Source organism: Chionomys nivalis, chromosome 20, assembly GCF_950005125.1.
Source record: "Chionomys nivalis chromosome 20, mChiNiv1.1, whole genome shotgun sequence".
Classification (NCBI taxonomy): Eukaryota; Metazoa; Chordata; class Mammalia; order Rodentia; family Cricetidae; genus Chionomys; species Chionomys nivalis.
In genome coordinates this window covers 6,427,188-6,442,650 of record NC_080105.1, presented here as the reverse complement: position 1 = coordinate 6,442,650, position 15,463 = coordinate 6,427,188, and the positions used below count along the sequence as shown (strand labels likewise).

The 15,463-nt window shown below is 54.1% G+C and overlaps 1 protein-coding gene across 1 annotated transcript; it reads left to right on the top strand.

Moving 5' to 3' along the window:
- Positions 1 to 1,456: 1,456 nt before the first annotated feature.
- Cers1 (ceramide synthase 1) lies at positions 1,457 to 15,378 on the top strand. The gene is made up of 7 exons (XM_057752185.1): positions 1,457 to 1,970; positions 3,955 to 4,114; positions 7,182 to 7,362; positions 8,516 to 8,677; positions 9,085 to 9,232; positions 9,317 to 9,426; positions 15,238 to 15,378. Exons 1-7 carry the CDS (start codon positions 1,662 to 1,664, stop codon positions 15,278 to 15,280), a joined length of 1,113 nt encoding a protein of 370 aa, XP_057608168.1. The 5' UTR covers positions 1,457 to 1,661; the 3' UTR covers positions 15,281 to 15,378.
- The last annotated feature ends 85 nt before the right edge of the window (positions 15,379 to 15,463 follow it).

Below are 15,463 nucleotides of genomic sequence, written 5' to 3'. Positions count from 1 at the left end.
AGGACGCGTTCCAGTGGCGGACAGCAGAAGGACCCTGAGCTGGCCTCACCTCACCTGCTGGGGAGGAGATAAGATGTTTGACCTGCTAGACTCCCGAGGACGCGTTCCAGTGGCAGACAGCAGAAGGACCCTGGGCTGGCCTCATCTCACCTGCTGGGGAGGAGATAAGATGTTTGACCTTCAGGCTGGTATCTTCATCTGCCTTGGGGTTTAGCCACCACAAGGCATCCACTGACAACCTGGCCCTGTGGGCTCCATTAGGGGTCCAGCAGCCTTAGCACTGAGCCTTGGTGCCTGTTGAAGTGTCTGCCCAGAAGCCCTGGTCCCAGGCCAAGAAGAAACTCAGGCTGAGCAGGCTCCTTTCCCTTACAGATGGGTGCTGCATTTACCTGATGGCATAGAGACTGCCAGGAGGAACTGGGAAGGGCTCCAGGCCCTAGCCTGTCACCTGACAACTCAGGAGCAAGTACAGGAACCCTCTCCCACGAGGTCTACCTCAGGAATGTTGAGTGCTGTGGGCACTCCTAGGGAGAGGTGGGAGGATCAGGAGTTCAAGGTCAACCTCAACTGAGTCCCAGCTCAACAGAAGAAAGCTGTGAGGGATGGCTCAGTGAGGTGCCTTCCCCAAGAGCATGAGAGCCTGAGTTGGGATCCCCAGCATGCAATAGCCAATAGGAGTGGCTCATGTCTGTAAGCTCAGGGTTGGTGGCTGGGTGTGGAAGATGAAGCCCCCTAGGGCTCATTGGTCACCTGGTCTAGCCTGATGAGTGAGTCCTGAGTCAGAGAGCAGGGGTTGGAGGGGTGGGTCAGTGGTTCAGGGGCTCTACACCTTCTGAACCTAGACCTACGTGGAGAAAGGTAGTAGACATCTATCTCTGACCTCCTAAATGATAACTTGGCATGTGAGTACATGCACCACGTGTGCCTGTGCACAAGGCTGGGGACGTGGCGCCATTGGTGGAGTGCTTCCCTTGCAAACAGCAGTGGAAAAACCATGCATGGTGGTGCATAACTGCCTTCCAGGCACTCAGAGGCTGAAGCAGGAGAATCAGGAGTTCAAGGCCATCATCAGCTGCACCTTGAGACCCTGTCATCAGCACAGGAGGCCTTGTGACTGGAGAAATCAGTTGAGTAGAGGAAACCAACCAGGCTTGTCTTGGTGGCTTTGTCCCTAGCCCTTTTCCAGGTAGCTCCCTCCCTAACAGCTGCAGTCTACCAGTGAGCCTCTATGTGACTGGGGCAGGCTCCAGAGCTGACTGGAACCACAGAAACAGGAGCCCAGCGGATGGAGGGTGGGTCGGGACACAAGCATGGGCAGATCTTTTTGAGAGGGGGGGTGTCTCATTGCATTTATTTATTTGTATAAGTGGGCACATAGGTGGAGGTGAGAGGAAAATTTGCTAGACTCTGTCCTCACCTTCAGGACATTAATTTGGTGGCAGGCCCCCTCACACCTGCTGGGCCATCTTGACTGCAGAAGAACCCCAGGATTGTTGCAGACTGAGCAGAGAACAGATCACCCAGAGCTTGGAAATCACTAGGTCCCACAACGGAGAGCAGGAGGGGTGGTGCCTGGCATCCTGAAGGGCGGGGCCTGGGTCGGCCACGCCCCCGCTTTTGCACTGGCGGGGGCCTGCGCGCCCCCGGCCTGGCTGCAGCGCATGACGCGGGGGCGCGCTGCGGCTCGGAAGCGTGCAGGCGGCGGCGGGCGAGCGGGTGGCATGGCGGCTGCGACAACGACCACCGGGCTTGAGACGCCAGAGCCCATGCCTAGCTACGCGCAGATGTTGCAACGAAGCTGGGCCTCGGTGCTGGCGGCGGCACGGGGCTGCGGGGACTGCGGCTGGGGACTCGCGCTTCGCGGCCTGGCGGAGCACGCGCACCTGGCTGTCCCGGAGCTGCTCCTGGCCGCGCTATGCGCTCTGGGCTGGACCGCACTGCGCTCCGTGGCCACCGCGCGCCTCTTTCGGGTCAGTGCGACCTGGGGCCCTGTGAACTGCATGCAGGAGAGTGAGTGGGGCCGCTTCTCATGTATCCCTATGTCCATAGTGGCCGCTGGAAAAAGGGGGGCCTGGGTTTGGATATTGGGACCTCATAGGCTATCCCGAGACCCTTTGCAACAGGGTGGGGTGGGTGCGGGGGTGTCACTGAACTGGGGTGACACTTTGATGGATTGGGAATCCCATGTGGTGTGGGGGTGTTATGGATGCAAGGAAACTAGATCCACACCCTATCCTGAGCAGTTTCGATAGAATCTAGGGCAATCCGCTCGGTACAACATCTGTGCTGTTGCGGACCCAAGGGTCAACCTTCTCGAATCCGACCTGGGGACCAGGGAGCCCAGATCCTGCATCGGGAGGCCTCGAGGTGCCCAGAGGTCACCTGAGCCGTGCGTCACCGGGAGCTGCTGTGTCTACACCGTATCTGTGCAGTCGATGCCCCGCTCCTGTCTGGAGTGCCCACCACCCCCGAAGCAAGGGATGGCACAGACCTGTGTGTCAAGGGCCGTACTGAGGGGCTCAACCTTGGGAATGACCCTGTCTATGTCTTCAGTGTTGTATTCTGCCGCCCCCATGGGGCGATGGTCAAAATGCTGTTTCTGGAGACTGAAGAGGCCACCGCCCAGGTCTGAAGAATGACCCTGGTAGTGATGGCATTGGCACCTGACCCAGTCGTCACTCCTCCTTGGGGGTGGTCTCTGTGGCATTTGGGCCAGTACCATGGTGGATACTCCCCAGAGGGCTAGCTGGGGACATCCCGCCCCCATCTGACTGGAAGTGGCAGAGGGTGCCGGGACAGAGCGTTGTGCCAACAATGGGACCTTTCTCTGCTGGCAGGAAGAGGCTGTTAGGTCAAGATAGGGTGCTGTCCAGCTCCAGAGCCTACCCTGTCTGTTGTCAACCAATAGAAGGAGCAACCTCAGCCCCCAACCTCTGAAGAGAGGGGGGGCAGGAATGAGGAGGGCCAACCCACAGGGCAGCCCTGGTCCCCATCTGCCTTGGCTAGTGTGCTCTCCCTGCGCCCATCTGGGATGCTGGAGGCCCTTGAGGCAGCCTGAGGCCACCCCACTTCCACCCTCCACCCTCCTCCTCCCCTAGAAACAGGCAGAGGGGCTGTCCCATTCTCCAAGCTCAACTTGGCAGCAGCCTGGTTGCTAGGGGTTACGAGAGCTGGGCTCTGGCTGTCTCCATGACAACTGCTGGGTGCTCTGGGTTCCTCTGGCCGCCTCAACCTTGGGAGGAAGGGGGCTGGCTTTGGTCCTCAGTGCTGGAGCTCCTGGGGCCTTCTGGACTCTAGCTGGCCCATTCCAACCCATTTCTGTAGTTCTGACACATTGTCACTCTGAAGCCCAGGCTGCTCAGATTCACAGCAGTCTTCCTGCCTCAGCCTCCCAAGTTGGGATATAGGCATACACCACTGACCTGTGACATCTCCATGTCCCCCAAATCAGCTTGCCTCCCACCTTTCCTCCTCCAACACCGTCACAGCCTTTGGCCCCCAGCTTTCCCTTCCAGCTCCCTCCTATCCTCAGTTTCTCCTGCCTTCTTCCCAGAGGGGGCGAGGTCACTGTTTTCAAGTTCCCCTGTCTCCCAAGGTATTTTCCTTTCCCCCTTTCTCCCTCCTTGAAACACCCCCATTTCCTGCTAGAACCTGAGCACCCCACCCCAGATTCCCTAAGCTCCATTGCTTTAAGCCTGGACGTGTCAAACCTCCTCTCCCCGCCCTCCCCCACCCACCGCCCAGCTTCCCCCTCCCAGGCCACACAGGACAGCTGGGTGCTATGTTTAGCCCTTCATGGCCACACACATGGGCTCTGGTTACCCCAGATGATATGGGCACAGGGGCCCAACTTTCTCAATGCCATTGAGACTGGCGAGTCCCTGGGCCTCGCTTTTCTCCCCTGGAGGAGCATCGCGTTCCCCAAAACAACCACTACCTACTGTGTCTCCACAGCCCCTGGCCAAGCGGTGTCATCTGCAGCCTCGAGATGCTGCCAGGTTACCTGAGAGCGCCTGGAAGCTTCTTTTCTACTTGGGCTGTTGGAGCTACTGTGCCTACCTGCTCCTGGGTGCCCATTATCCTTTCTTCCATGACCCACCCTCTGTCTTCTACGGTAGGCATCCTGCAGGACCAGTGCAGAGGACTCTGCTAAAAACAATATAAAAGGGGCAGGCAGGATGGCTCGGGGCAGGCAGGATGGCTCGGGGGCTGGCAGGATGGCTCGGGGGCTAGGTGCTTGCAGCCAAGCTGACAACTCGAGTTCTAGCCTTGGGACTCAGCAGAAAGCGAGAAGTGGCCTTTAAAAGTCCTTTGATTGCCACATGTACACCGTGACATGCATGTGTGCGTGCACACACACGTTCTGGGTTGGCCCTAATGAGATACCTCTGTGGAAGTCTTGATAGCAAGGCAAGGGTGGGCATGGAACCCTGGGAGCAGTGTGGTCAGAAGAGTCCCCAACCTGAGCTGGTCCTGCGGGGACCTGTGCAAAGACATGGCTCCATGAAGGCTGGAGTTGGAGTTTCACACAAGATAGATAGGATGGGAATTCGTGCATGGGAGCGTGTGCAGAGTTTGGAGGCGGAAGGGGGGCTCCGTGCTGAGGACCATAATGTGGGGATCATGAGAGCCCTGAGAGGTACATCGATAGATTCTTCCCGTGTGGACTGGGGAGAGGCTGAGAGGACTCTGGGGGGCACAGCTAGGCACTGTGGCGACTTTGCCCACAAGGAAAGCACAACACACACAATCTTTTTTCCTGTGTAGTCCAGAATGGCCTAAAATTGGGGGCCCCCTGCTCAGTGTCCTGAGTGCTGAGATGCCGTGCCTCTTTGCTCCCACGGCCGTGGGAGTTTTGAATTTCAAAAGGAGTGGTGTTGGCTGTTACTCAGTTTACCTTTATATGAGTAACTCATGGTATGATTGAATTAGATTCCTGTTTGGTCAGAGTGTTGAGAGTTTATTGGGCACCCACAGGTTTTTTGTGGGTGTTTTTCTGGGGATGGAAGCAAAGTGAGTCCTGCACACTGGACAGGTGCGACAGCTGACCATGCCCCACCCCTCCCTGGGGTGATCTAGGCTGTCTGCTCTTTACTCCTGAGCCACGCCCACATCCACTCATTGGGCAATTCTAGACAGGGGCCCTCTCCCTGAACCCCAGCCCCAGGCTTATGCAAGTGCCAGGTTGGCTTCTGCTAGGGACAGCTAGGAAGAGGTCCCCAAACCTTCATGGGAAGGGGAAGTAGGGGTGAGGGAGGTAGAGGACTGTGTTGGAGGTGACTGGGTGAAGTGTACCAAAGAGAGGCAGGGCAGATAGCCGAGCTTTGAGCGCTAGGGGCTTGCTAGAGGATGAGGAGATAAATGTGCTACGGGGTGTTTTCTTTTTCTTTCTTTTTTTTTTAATTTATTTATTATGTATACAATATTCTGTCTGTGTGTATGCCTGCAGGCCAGAAGAAGGCACCAGACCCCATACAGATGGTTGTGAGCCACCATGTGGTTGCTGGGAATTGAACTCAGGACCTTTGGAAGAGCAGGCAATGCTCTTAACCTCTGAGCCATCTCTCCAGCCCTTCTTTTTCTTTTTATATCACCTGTGTGCCACAGTTTGCACACGTGTGTGAAGGTTAGAGAACAAGTAGGGGTCGCCCTCTCCATCCCTCCTGTGGGGCCAAACAGGTCATCAGTGTTGGTGGCGAGCGCCTTTACCCACTGAGCCTCCTGTGGGTCTTTGGAGATTTTTATACAGGGTCTTATGTAGCCTGGGGTGGTCTCAGACTTGGCTTTCTCCTGCCTCAGCCCCCAGAATGCTGGGCAGAGGCCAGAGGACAGCATTTGTGTTACCTCTGTCCACTGTTCTGAGGGTTCTGGGGATGGAGTTCTGGTGACCAGACATTCACGGCCGGCGAGCGTCTCTGCCCCACAAGTCCTCTCGGACTTTCTATTGAGTGGCTGCCTCAAGCTGGGGTTGATGCAGCTGGGGACGTGGGGGTCACAAAGGCTCAGAGTCAGAAGACTTGGTGGGCAGAGCACTGAGGAGCCCTTGTACTCAGCGGCAGGGGAGAGGAAGAGGCACAAGCAGGGGCGTGGGGGGACTCGCTGGGAGGAGAGACAGTTGTCTGAACAGATGGTAGCCTGGAGACGTGGGAGGCTGGAGAGGAGAATGGAGGCACCAGGGAGTCTCCCAGGGCCAATGTCCTGGGTCAGGCATGGCTGTAGGAGTCATGTCTGTCTGGGCCCCAGCATGAGGGCACATACTTGTTATCTCAGCACTGGGAAGACTGAGGCAGGAGGATTTCTGTGTGTGGGTCTTTGGCCAGCGTGGGTTACATAAGAGACCTCCAAAAAACAAGACAAGCAAACAAAAAACAAGCAAGCAAAACGGGGCTCGGGAGTTGGTAGAGAGCTTGCCTAGAAGCAAGAAGCCCTCGGTTCTGTCCAGGCATGGCGTCTCTACAGGCTGGCCATTCCAGCACTCAAGAAATGGGATTGGTGGGGGTGGGATTGTGAATTCAAGGTCATCACTTGTTATACAGAGATTTTGAGGTGAGCTTGGCCTACATGAGACCCTAACTCAAAAACCAAACAAGACTGCTGAGGTGACCCATCCGGGAAAGGTGCTTGCTGCCAGGCTGGGGACCTGGGTTGGTCCCTGGGACCCATGGATGTAGCACGAATAATAAACACCAGAGACAGATGTTGAGTTCAAGCTGAAGACCAGAGAGGCAAAGCAGCCAAGCCACTAGAGAGCTCTTCCCTCTGCCAAGGCTGGGCGTTCCTGTCCTCAGCCTGACTGCGGACAGCCCTGAGCTCCTGTCTCTAGTGTAGGAATCAAAGGCGTGCACCAGATTGCCCACCCTCTGTGGCTAACTAGTGCGGCTACTGGGATTGAGGTGCGTCCACCACGGCCTGGCCTCTAGTGACTCAGCTCTGCACTCTGATCTTCAACCTTCACTTATTAAAACACAAGCAAAATCTTACTGTACACAGAGTGGAAGGAGACTGACTTCCGAACAGGTCCTCCCACCTCCTCAGGGACCCGAGACAGGCAGGTGCCACACACATTCACGCAGACAGACTTCTGGCCAACCCACATTCAGAGGACACACGCTGTTGTGAGGCTGTGTTGGGAGGTCTTGGGGGACAGGCCTGAACATGACCGTGAACGTGGCTTTTCCCAGACTGGAGGTCGGGCATGGCAGTGCCCTGGGACATAGCCACCGCCTACCTGCTGCAGGGGAGCTTCTACTGCCATTCCATCTACGCCACCGTGTACATGGACACCTGGCGCAAGGACTCCGTGGTCATGCTGGTGCATCATGTGGTCACCCTGCTTCTCATCGCCTCTTCCTACGCCTTCCGGTGAGGTCATCAGGAGGGTGGGCAGGCAATATGTGCAAAGGGCCTGGGGCCAGAGCAAGGAGGGGTCAGGAAACGGGGTTGTAAGGAGAAGGACTCAGAGACCCTTCCCTCACCTGCTGTCCACTGCCTTGGTCCTAGACCTGTGTGACACCCCCTTTAAAATTCCTTTGACATTTATTTATTTTGGTGGGTGGCATATCTATGTTGCAACTTGTGTGGGGGTCAGAGGACAACTTTCGGGAGTTGGTTCTCCTCCTGGAGTTGAACTTGGGTTGTCAGGTTCGATGGCAAGTGCCTCTACCCACTGAGCCTTGTATGGACCCTTGGCCAGCGTGGGTTTACTCAGGGGATCCAGAAACAGGAGATCTGGTGTTCAAGGCCCACATGTATTGCCACCTCTCAGGGGGCTGAGACAGGAGGATTGCAGAGTTCCAGACTGAGCTACAGTAGGGCTCTATCTCGAACAGAAGAAAACTAAGCTATGCTTCAGAGGCTGAGACGGGGGGATTTCTGTGAGTTCTAGACCAGCAAGAGCTATAAGAGTGAGGCCTGCCGGGTGGTGGCGCACACCTTTAATCCCAGCACTTGGGAGGCAGAGGCAGGCGGATGTCTGTGAGTTCGAGACCAGCCTGGTCTACAAGAGCTAGTTCCAGGACAGACTCCAAAACCACAGAGAAACCCTGTCTCCAAACAAACAAAACTAAACAAAACAAAAGGCCTGATCCAGTGCAATAAAGGAGCAAAGAAATGATCTACAGCTAAGAGCGGCTGCCCGAGGCCACTGTCCTCCACAGGTGCTGGCATGCACACACACAGAGACACAGGAAACAGTAGCGAGGACTGAAGCCACGTGTATGGGCTCCCCTGAAACAGGAGCAACAGGTGGTTGTGAGCCTCCATGTGGGTGCTGGGGCCCAAACTCGAGTCCCCTGCAGGGGCAGCCAGTGCTCTTAGCCGCTGAGCCGTCCTTCCAGCCACAATTATGTGTTGCTCTTGCCGATGACCCTGGTTCAGCTCCTGCGGCATGTCGGGTTGCTCATGCTTCAGGGCTCTGCGGGTCTGCACACAGGTACACACTCAAACACAAGCAGTAATAAAAAGTCACCGTGTGGCCCCGGCTCCGTAGTCCTGATCGATTGTCCCCACACCGTAGGTACCACAATGTAGGCCTCCTTGTGTTCTTCCTGCATGACGTTAGCGACGTGCAGCTGGAGTTCACCAAGCTCAACATCTACTTCAAAGCCAGGGGTGGCGCCTACCACCGCTTGCACGGGCTGGTGGCCAACCTGGGTTGCCTCAGCTTCTGCTTCTGCTGGTGAGAGGGGCGTGGCTCAGTGGGTGGGTGGGGCCAGGTAGGAGGGGCATCGCTTGTTGGGCTGTGGGCAGGGCCAGGGAAGAGAAGGGTGTGGCTTACTTGGTGGAGACGTGCATGGGAGGGGCCTGTGATTGGGTTGGGTTAGTAGGGTGGTACACAGGGCCTAGAACCGTACATCCAGCCAGGGCCAGGCCAGACAGGGGAGGGGCTGGGGCTTAGTGAGGTGAGTGGGGCTTGGGAAGAAATAGGGTGCTGAGCTGTGAAGGGGCGGGGCTGACCGCACAGAGGTGGTGGAAATGGGAAAGTGTGGGGCTGCCAATGACAGGCAGATAAGTCAGGGAAGGGAATGCAAGAGAGGAGCCTGCCCTTCCTTCCCCGAAGCCTACTTGACTAGCCTCTCCCTTCAGGTTCTGGTTCCGCCTCTACTGGTTCCCGCTTAAGGTTCTGTATGTCACCTGCCACTCCAGCCTGCGGTCGGTACCTGACATCCCATACTATTTCTTCTTCAACACACTGCTGCTGCTCCTCACGGTCATGAACATCTACTGGTTCCTGGTGAGTCAGCCTCTACAGTGCTCCTCAGGCATGGCAGGGGTCGCCTTGCGACCTCACCATCTCACGGTGCCTTCTCCTCCACAGTACATCGTGGCTTTCGCAGCCAAGGTGCTAACTGGCCAGATGCGTGAACTGGAGGACTTGAGGGAATATGACACGCTGGAAGCTCAGCCTGCCGAGCCCTGCAAAGCTGAGTGAGTGGCGCTGGGTCTCGGTCCCAGCTCCTCCTTTAAGAACAGGCGTGAGCCCCTGAGAATGCAGGGACCCCACAGTGAAACTGCCTGAGGTGGATGCCTGGCTGTGTAGCCAGGAATGCAACATCTGGGCATGAGACAGCAGACAAGGCTTGTCAGGGTTGGGAGCTGCTAGCGAGGATGGAAGGAATGAGGAAGAGATTACACTAACCAGACTGTGACCCCCAGGCCAAAGGACCGGGCCAAGGTTCTGTCCACCTGCCCTTTTGGCCTGGGGGTCTAGGGTTGGCGCAGCAGGTTCAGGGCATGCAGCACCTCTGAGACAACATGAAGAGATGTGGGCACTGAGCAAGCAAGGGCAGGAGGCTGTAGAAGGCTCCAGAATATACCAACCAGCCAGGCCCTGGGAGGCAACGAAGGAAGAGATATGAGTTAACGACTTCTGTTTTTAAGGAATGAAGAGGAAACCATCTATTTTTAAAGTTATCCCGACGGGTTGGGTCGTGTGCCACAGTGGCTGTGTGGCGGTCAGAGGACGGTTGTGCTCACGTCCCTCAGGTCGCCAGACTTGGCTATAAGCACCTTTCCCCTACTGAGCCATCTTGTTGGCTCTAAGTTCTTTTGTTTTTAACTTTTTAAATTATTATTTTTTTTATCTTATGTGTATATACACCCTGAGTGTGCCAGGGCCAGAAGAGGGTGATGGGTCCCCAGAAGGAGTTAAAGACAGGTATGAGCCTTAATGTGGTTGCTGGGAACTGAACCCAGATCCTTTGGAAGGGCAGTCAGTTCTTAACTAGCCTCTGAGTCTCCCTCTTCAGTGGTCCTCACCTTTCCCAACGCTGCAACCCTTTAGTACAGTTCCTTGTGTTGTGGTGACCCCAACCTTAAAATTGTTTTTGTTGCTACTTCATAACTGTAATTTTGCTACTGCTATAAATTTTAAAGTAAATGAGGGATAGGTGACCCTGTGAAAGGGCTGTTCGACCCCCCAAAGGTGTCATGACCTACAGGTTGAGAACTGTTGCTTAAGGAAGGCCCTGCCCCTAAGTTGTTCTTTTAAAATGATTTGTGCATTTACTTTGCTTGGATGACATTTCTCTGCATGTGTGCCGGTTCTCTACCTGCACACCTGACTCCCACGGGAAAGAGGAGGGTGTCCAATCTCCGGGAATTGGAGTTACAGACAGTTGTGAACTGCCATGTGGGTGCTGGGACTCAAACCTGAGTCTCCTGGAAGAGCAGCCAGTGTTCTTAACCATGGCATGGACCTAAATTCTTGAAAAAGGAATGGAGTTGAGTTGGGCCTGAAGGCATCCACTCAGGGGCTGAGGCAGAAGGATCCCCTTCAGGTCCAACACTGTTTCAACTACAGAGGATCTGTTTTAAAGAAAAGACCTAGCCGGGCGGTGGTGGCGCACGCCTTTAATCCCAGCACTCGGGAGGCAGAGGCAGGCGGATCTCTGTGAGTTCGAGACCAGCCTGGTCTACAGAGCTAGTTCCAGGACAGGCTCCAAAGCCACAGAGAAACCCTGTCTCGAAACCCCCCCCCCCAAAAAAAAAGAAAAAAAGAAAAGACCTAGACAAATAAGTAGACACATTTTTAGTTCCATCCAAATCTGTGGCTACAGAGAGTGTTGAGGACAGAACTAGCACCAGGGCATAGCGAGTACCCTGGATTGCTTCCTATTGCTATGATGAAATGTTGACCTAAAGCCACTGGGGGAGCAGGGAGAGGTGGCCCCCACATCCCAGTCCCAGCTGGCTGGCTCCCATTGCTCACGCAGCCTGCTTTCTTTTTTTTCTTTTTTTTCTTTTTTTGGTTTTTCGAGACAGGGTTTCTCTGTGGCTTTGGAGCCTGTCCTGGAACTAGCTCTGTAGACCAGGCTGGTCTCGAACTCACAGAGATCTGCCTGCCTCTGCCTCCCGAGTGCTGGGATTAAAGGCGTGCGCCACCACCGCCCGGCCACAAAGCCTGCTTTCTTGACCACTTGTCCAAGGGTGGAGCCACCCGCAGTGGACCGGGAGCTCTCACACCAATCATTCATCAGGAAACCGCTGCACAGGCTCCTCAGACTCCACAGACTCCACAGGCTGCACAGACTCCAGACTTCACAAACTCCACAGACTTCACAGACTCCACAGACGACTCCACAGACTTCACAGACTCCACAGACTCCAGACTCCACAGACTCCACAGACTCCAGACTCCACAGACTCTCCAGACTCCACAGACTTGCCTACAGGTCACTCTGATGGAGGCCTGTTCTCAGTTGAGGCTCTCTCGTCCCAATGACCCCAGTTTGTGTCAATGACAAGAGACCAGTACAATTGTCCTTGCCAACCTGACACACAGACACATCAGTAGTAAACCATAATCTCTCCCCAAGATCTCATGTTGATGTTACAGTATAAAACATAGTCTAACTTTTAGAAGACCCCCAGTCTTTAGAAATTCCATCACTTAGTAAGCATGGTGGCACACACTTTAATTCCAGCACTTGGGAAGCAGCAGGCAGATCTCTGTGAGTTTAAATTCAGCCTGGTCTACAGGGTGAGTCCCAGGTCTTATAAGTCTTATGGTAGCCGGGCGGTGGTGGCGCACGCCTTTAATCCCAGCACTCGGGAGGCAGAGGCAGGCGGATCTCTGTGAGTTCGAGACCAGCCTGGTCTACAAGTGCTAGGTCCAGGACAGGCTCCAAAACCACAGAGAAACCCTGTCTCGAAAAAGACAAAAAAAAAAAAAAAGTCTTATGGTGAGACCTTGTCTCAGAAAACAAAAATTCTGTTACTTAAAAGTCCAACCACTCTAGGGCTAGAGAGATGGCTCAGCAGTTGAGAGCACTGGCCGCTCTTCCACAGGAGCACCATCCACTTGGCAGCTCACAATTGTCTGTGACTCTAGTTCCAGGGGATCTGGCACCCTCACACCAATTTAGTTTTTAATAAATTTAGTTTTTTTTTTTTTTTTTTTTTTTTTAGTTCAACCACTGTTTAAATTATCCAAGCTGTGGCTCTAGAAATAAATTAAACATTTTTTACTCCAGACACAAAGTAGAACAGAACCAAATTCCCACAGTGTACCTCAGTGTCCCAATCTGGGATTCACTCATGACCAGGGCTTTAAAGGGCTTGCCACACGCAGTGTCTCAGACCATGTTGGTTGTGCTCCGCTCCCAGCCTCAGACATGGTGGGCTCTCTGACTTCAACTGTGGCCTCTTATCAGCTGCTGCCCATGGCCCCTTCGTGCCTACAAACCCGGTGCCACACGGGAGGTGACCCCCTCTGGACCACAGCTTCTGTGTCCTGACCCTGAGGAAAGACATGCAGGAAGTCTTCACCACCATGTTGGTCTCCATCACAGCTCACCAGAAACTGTTAATCTCATGGGACAAGAATCAGACCACTAACACAATTTTGGAGCCAAATTTGAAGCAAACTTTATTCAATACCGTCCAGGACAATGGCCATTGATTGGCCAGGTCCATACTGGAGGTTCCCAGAGATAGTCACAAATCACATTAGTTGGATGCTTATGCAGGCAAACCCCATAAGGCTACATGCTTGGGGGTAAGCACACATCCTGATGGACAGCTGCCTACCGTGAGCAGCACAGCCTGGGCAGCTGGGACAACCAACCTTGTTCACGGACTTGAGGACACATGGCGTCTCACGTGAACAACCAGCCCCGGTATCCCAGAAGGTTATCTGTCCTTGGCAAGTGGGACTCAGAGGTTAGCGGCGTCTGTTTTATGGATCATACGATTTATGAGCACAGTAATTAAAACTTAAGCCATAGCTTTAGCTCTCACACGACCTCATTACAGCTCTAGTAGAGTCGCTGCTTCCTAAGCCTCTGTCACGGTGGAAGTGACAGCAGCAGGCCCTATGGAGCCAGAGCAGAAAGCTGGGGTTCATACCCTCAGCTCCAGAGAGTGGACGTCACAGTGGGCGAGGCCTAATGATCTCAAAGACTTCCTCCTGAAAAGCTGCACTTTTTAAAAAAAAAAATTATTTAATATTTATTTATTATGTATACAACATTCTGTCTGTGTGTATGCCTACACACCAGAAGAGGGCACCAGACCTCATTACAGATGGTTGTGAGCCACCATGTGGTTGCTGGGAATTGAACTCAGGACCTTTGGAAGCAGGCAATGCTCTTAACCTCTGAGCCATCTCTCCAGCCCAAAGCTGCATTTTTTTTGTGTGTGTATGGTTTTTGGACAGGGTTCCTCTGTGTAGCCCTGCGTGTCCTGGAACTCACCTTGAACTCTGCCTCTTGAGTGTTGGGATTAAAGGCTGGGATTACCACCACTGTTTGGTAAAAAGCTCCACGTTTTATTCCTCCCGGACAGCGCTTCCAGCTGAGGAGCCTGTGGGATACATTCTCACTGTAAGCACCGTGTCTATCAAGAGGCCTGGGACTTGTGTAAGTCCCTGCTAGGGCTGTGACTTCAGCCGAGGAAGAGGACTGACTGAGCCCACAGGTGGAAGCTAGTTTGTCTTGTTCTGATGTAGGCAAAACTCAAAATCAAAGTGGAAACCAGGCGGCGGTGGTACACGCCTTTAATCCCAGGCCTCTGGAGGCAGAGACAGGCGGATCTCTGGGAGTTCCAGGCCAGCCTGGTCTACAGAGCAAGTTCCAGGACAGGCTCCATAGCTACTAAGAAATCCTATCTCGAAAAACCAGAACCAAACAAACAAACAAAAAATCCAAGTGGAACAGCTTGCCTGGGAGACGGTCACACTGAGAATCAGTGAATTTCAGGCTTACGGCTCAAACTGGTGTTTTTATTAAATGGGGTTCAGGGTAAGGTTGCATGTGCTGAGACATAAGGGGTCTGTTGGGAGTCTCATTTGGGGTGTGTCGAAGTGTAACCTTTAATGTGGGCTGTGAGGTCTGTGAAAACATGGTAGGGTATATTGAGGACGCTTCTAGAACATTCCAGAGGCTTCTACAAGGCTTAAGAGGGAGAGTCAAACAAATCGCAAACCAGGAGGAGCCCTCTTGCTGCAGAACTCATATATAGAGAAATGTTTGGAAATGCAGCTCCCAGGGTTCTGCGCCTCTGGAGGCACAGGAAGTCCGTGGTACATCCCAAGAGCACAAACCACAGAGGGGAAACCAGAAGGGGAAGGGCAGAAACCGCTGCGATTGTCCCTTCTTGAGGAAACCTCAGTCTGGGCACAACTTCTCCTGTAAGAATTGCTTAGGCACCAGGCTGCTGTTCTGTGAGAGTCAGAGAGAATGAAACTTTAACTGTATAAATTAAAAACTCTAGCGCCTAGCTCGGTGGGCCAGGCCTCCAGTCATTCCAGCATGGGGGAAGCAGAGGTAGGTGATCTCCGTGAGTTTGAGGCCAACCTGCGCTACAAAGGGAGTTCCAGGCTAGCTGTGGCCACAGAAAGGGACCCTATCTCAACAAACAAACAAACAAACAAACAAACAAACAAACAAACAAAACAAAACAAAAAAAACAAACAAAAAAACAACTAAAACTCCCCATAATTGGGTCTTGGGAACAGCTCGGCTGTAGAGCACATGCCCAGCGTGGCCAAGGTCTGCCTTCCATTCCAGCACTGATGAACCCTCAAACCTTTCTCAGAAATTCTGAAGAGGGTACGGCAGGCACACAGGACCGCAGCAGAGATAGCTGAGGGGGAGACAGGGAGCAAACCTCTCAGCCCTGCTTGGCAGGGACCCTGACCAATTCTACCTGGGAGGAAGAGGGGCCCCACGGAGGTGGAAGTAGGGGAAAGGAAGCATGTGGTTCCCAAACTAATCTGCTCTGACTTCCGGTTCCCAGGAAGCCGCTGAGGAATGGCCTGGTGAAAGACAAGCTCTTCTGAGTCCCTGTCCTCAATTCTGCCACCCAGGACTCCCTCCCATCCTACCTGGGAGACTGACCCCGCCCCTGGAGATCTGCTCCCAAACTTGGGGAGCTGGCCCCGCCTTTGGAGGCAAGGCCTTGCTCCCAGGACGCCGGCCCCACCCTAAAATGCAGGATGAGATTCTTCTCCAGGGACCCCGGC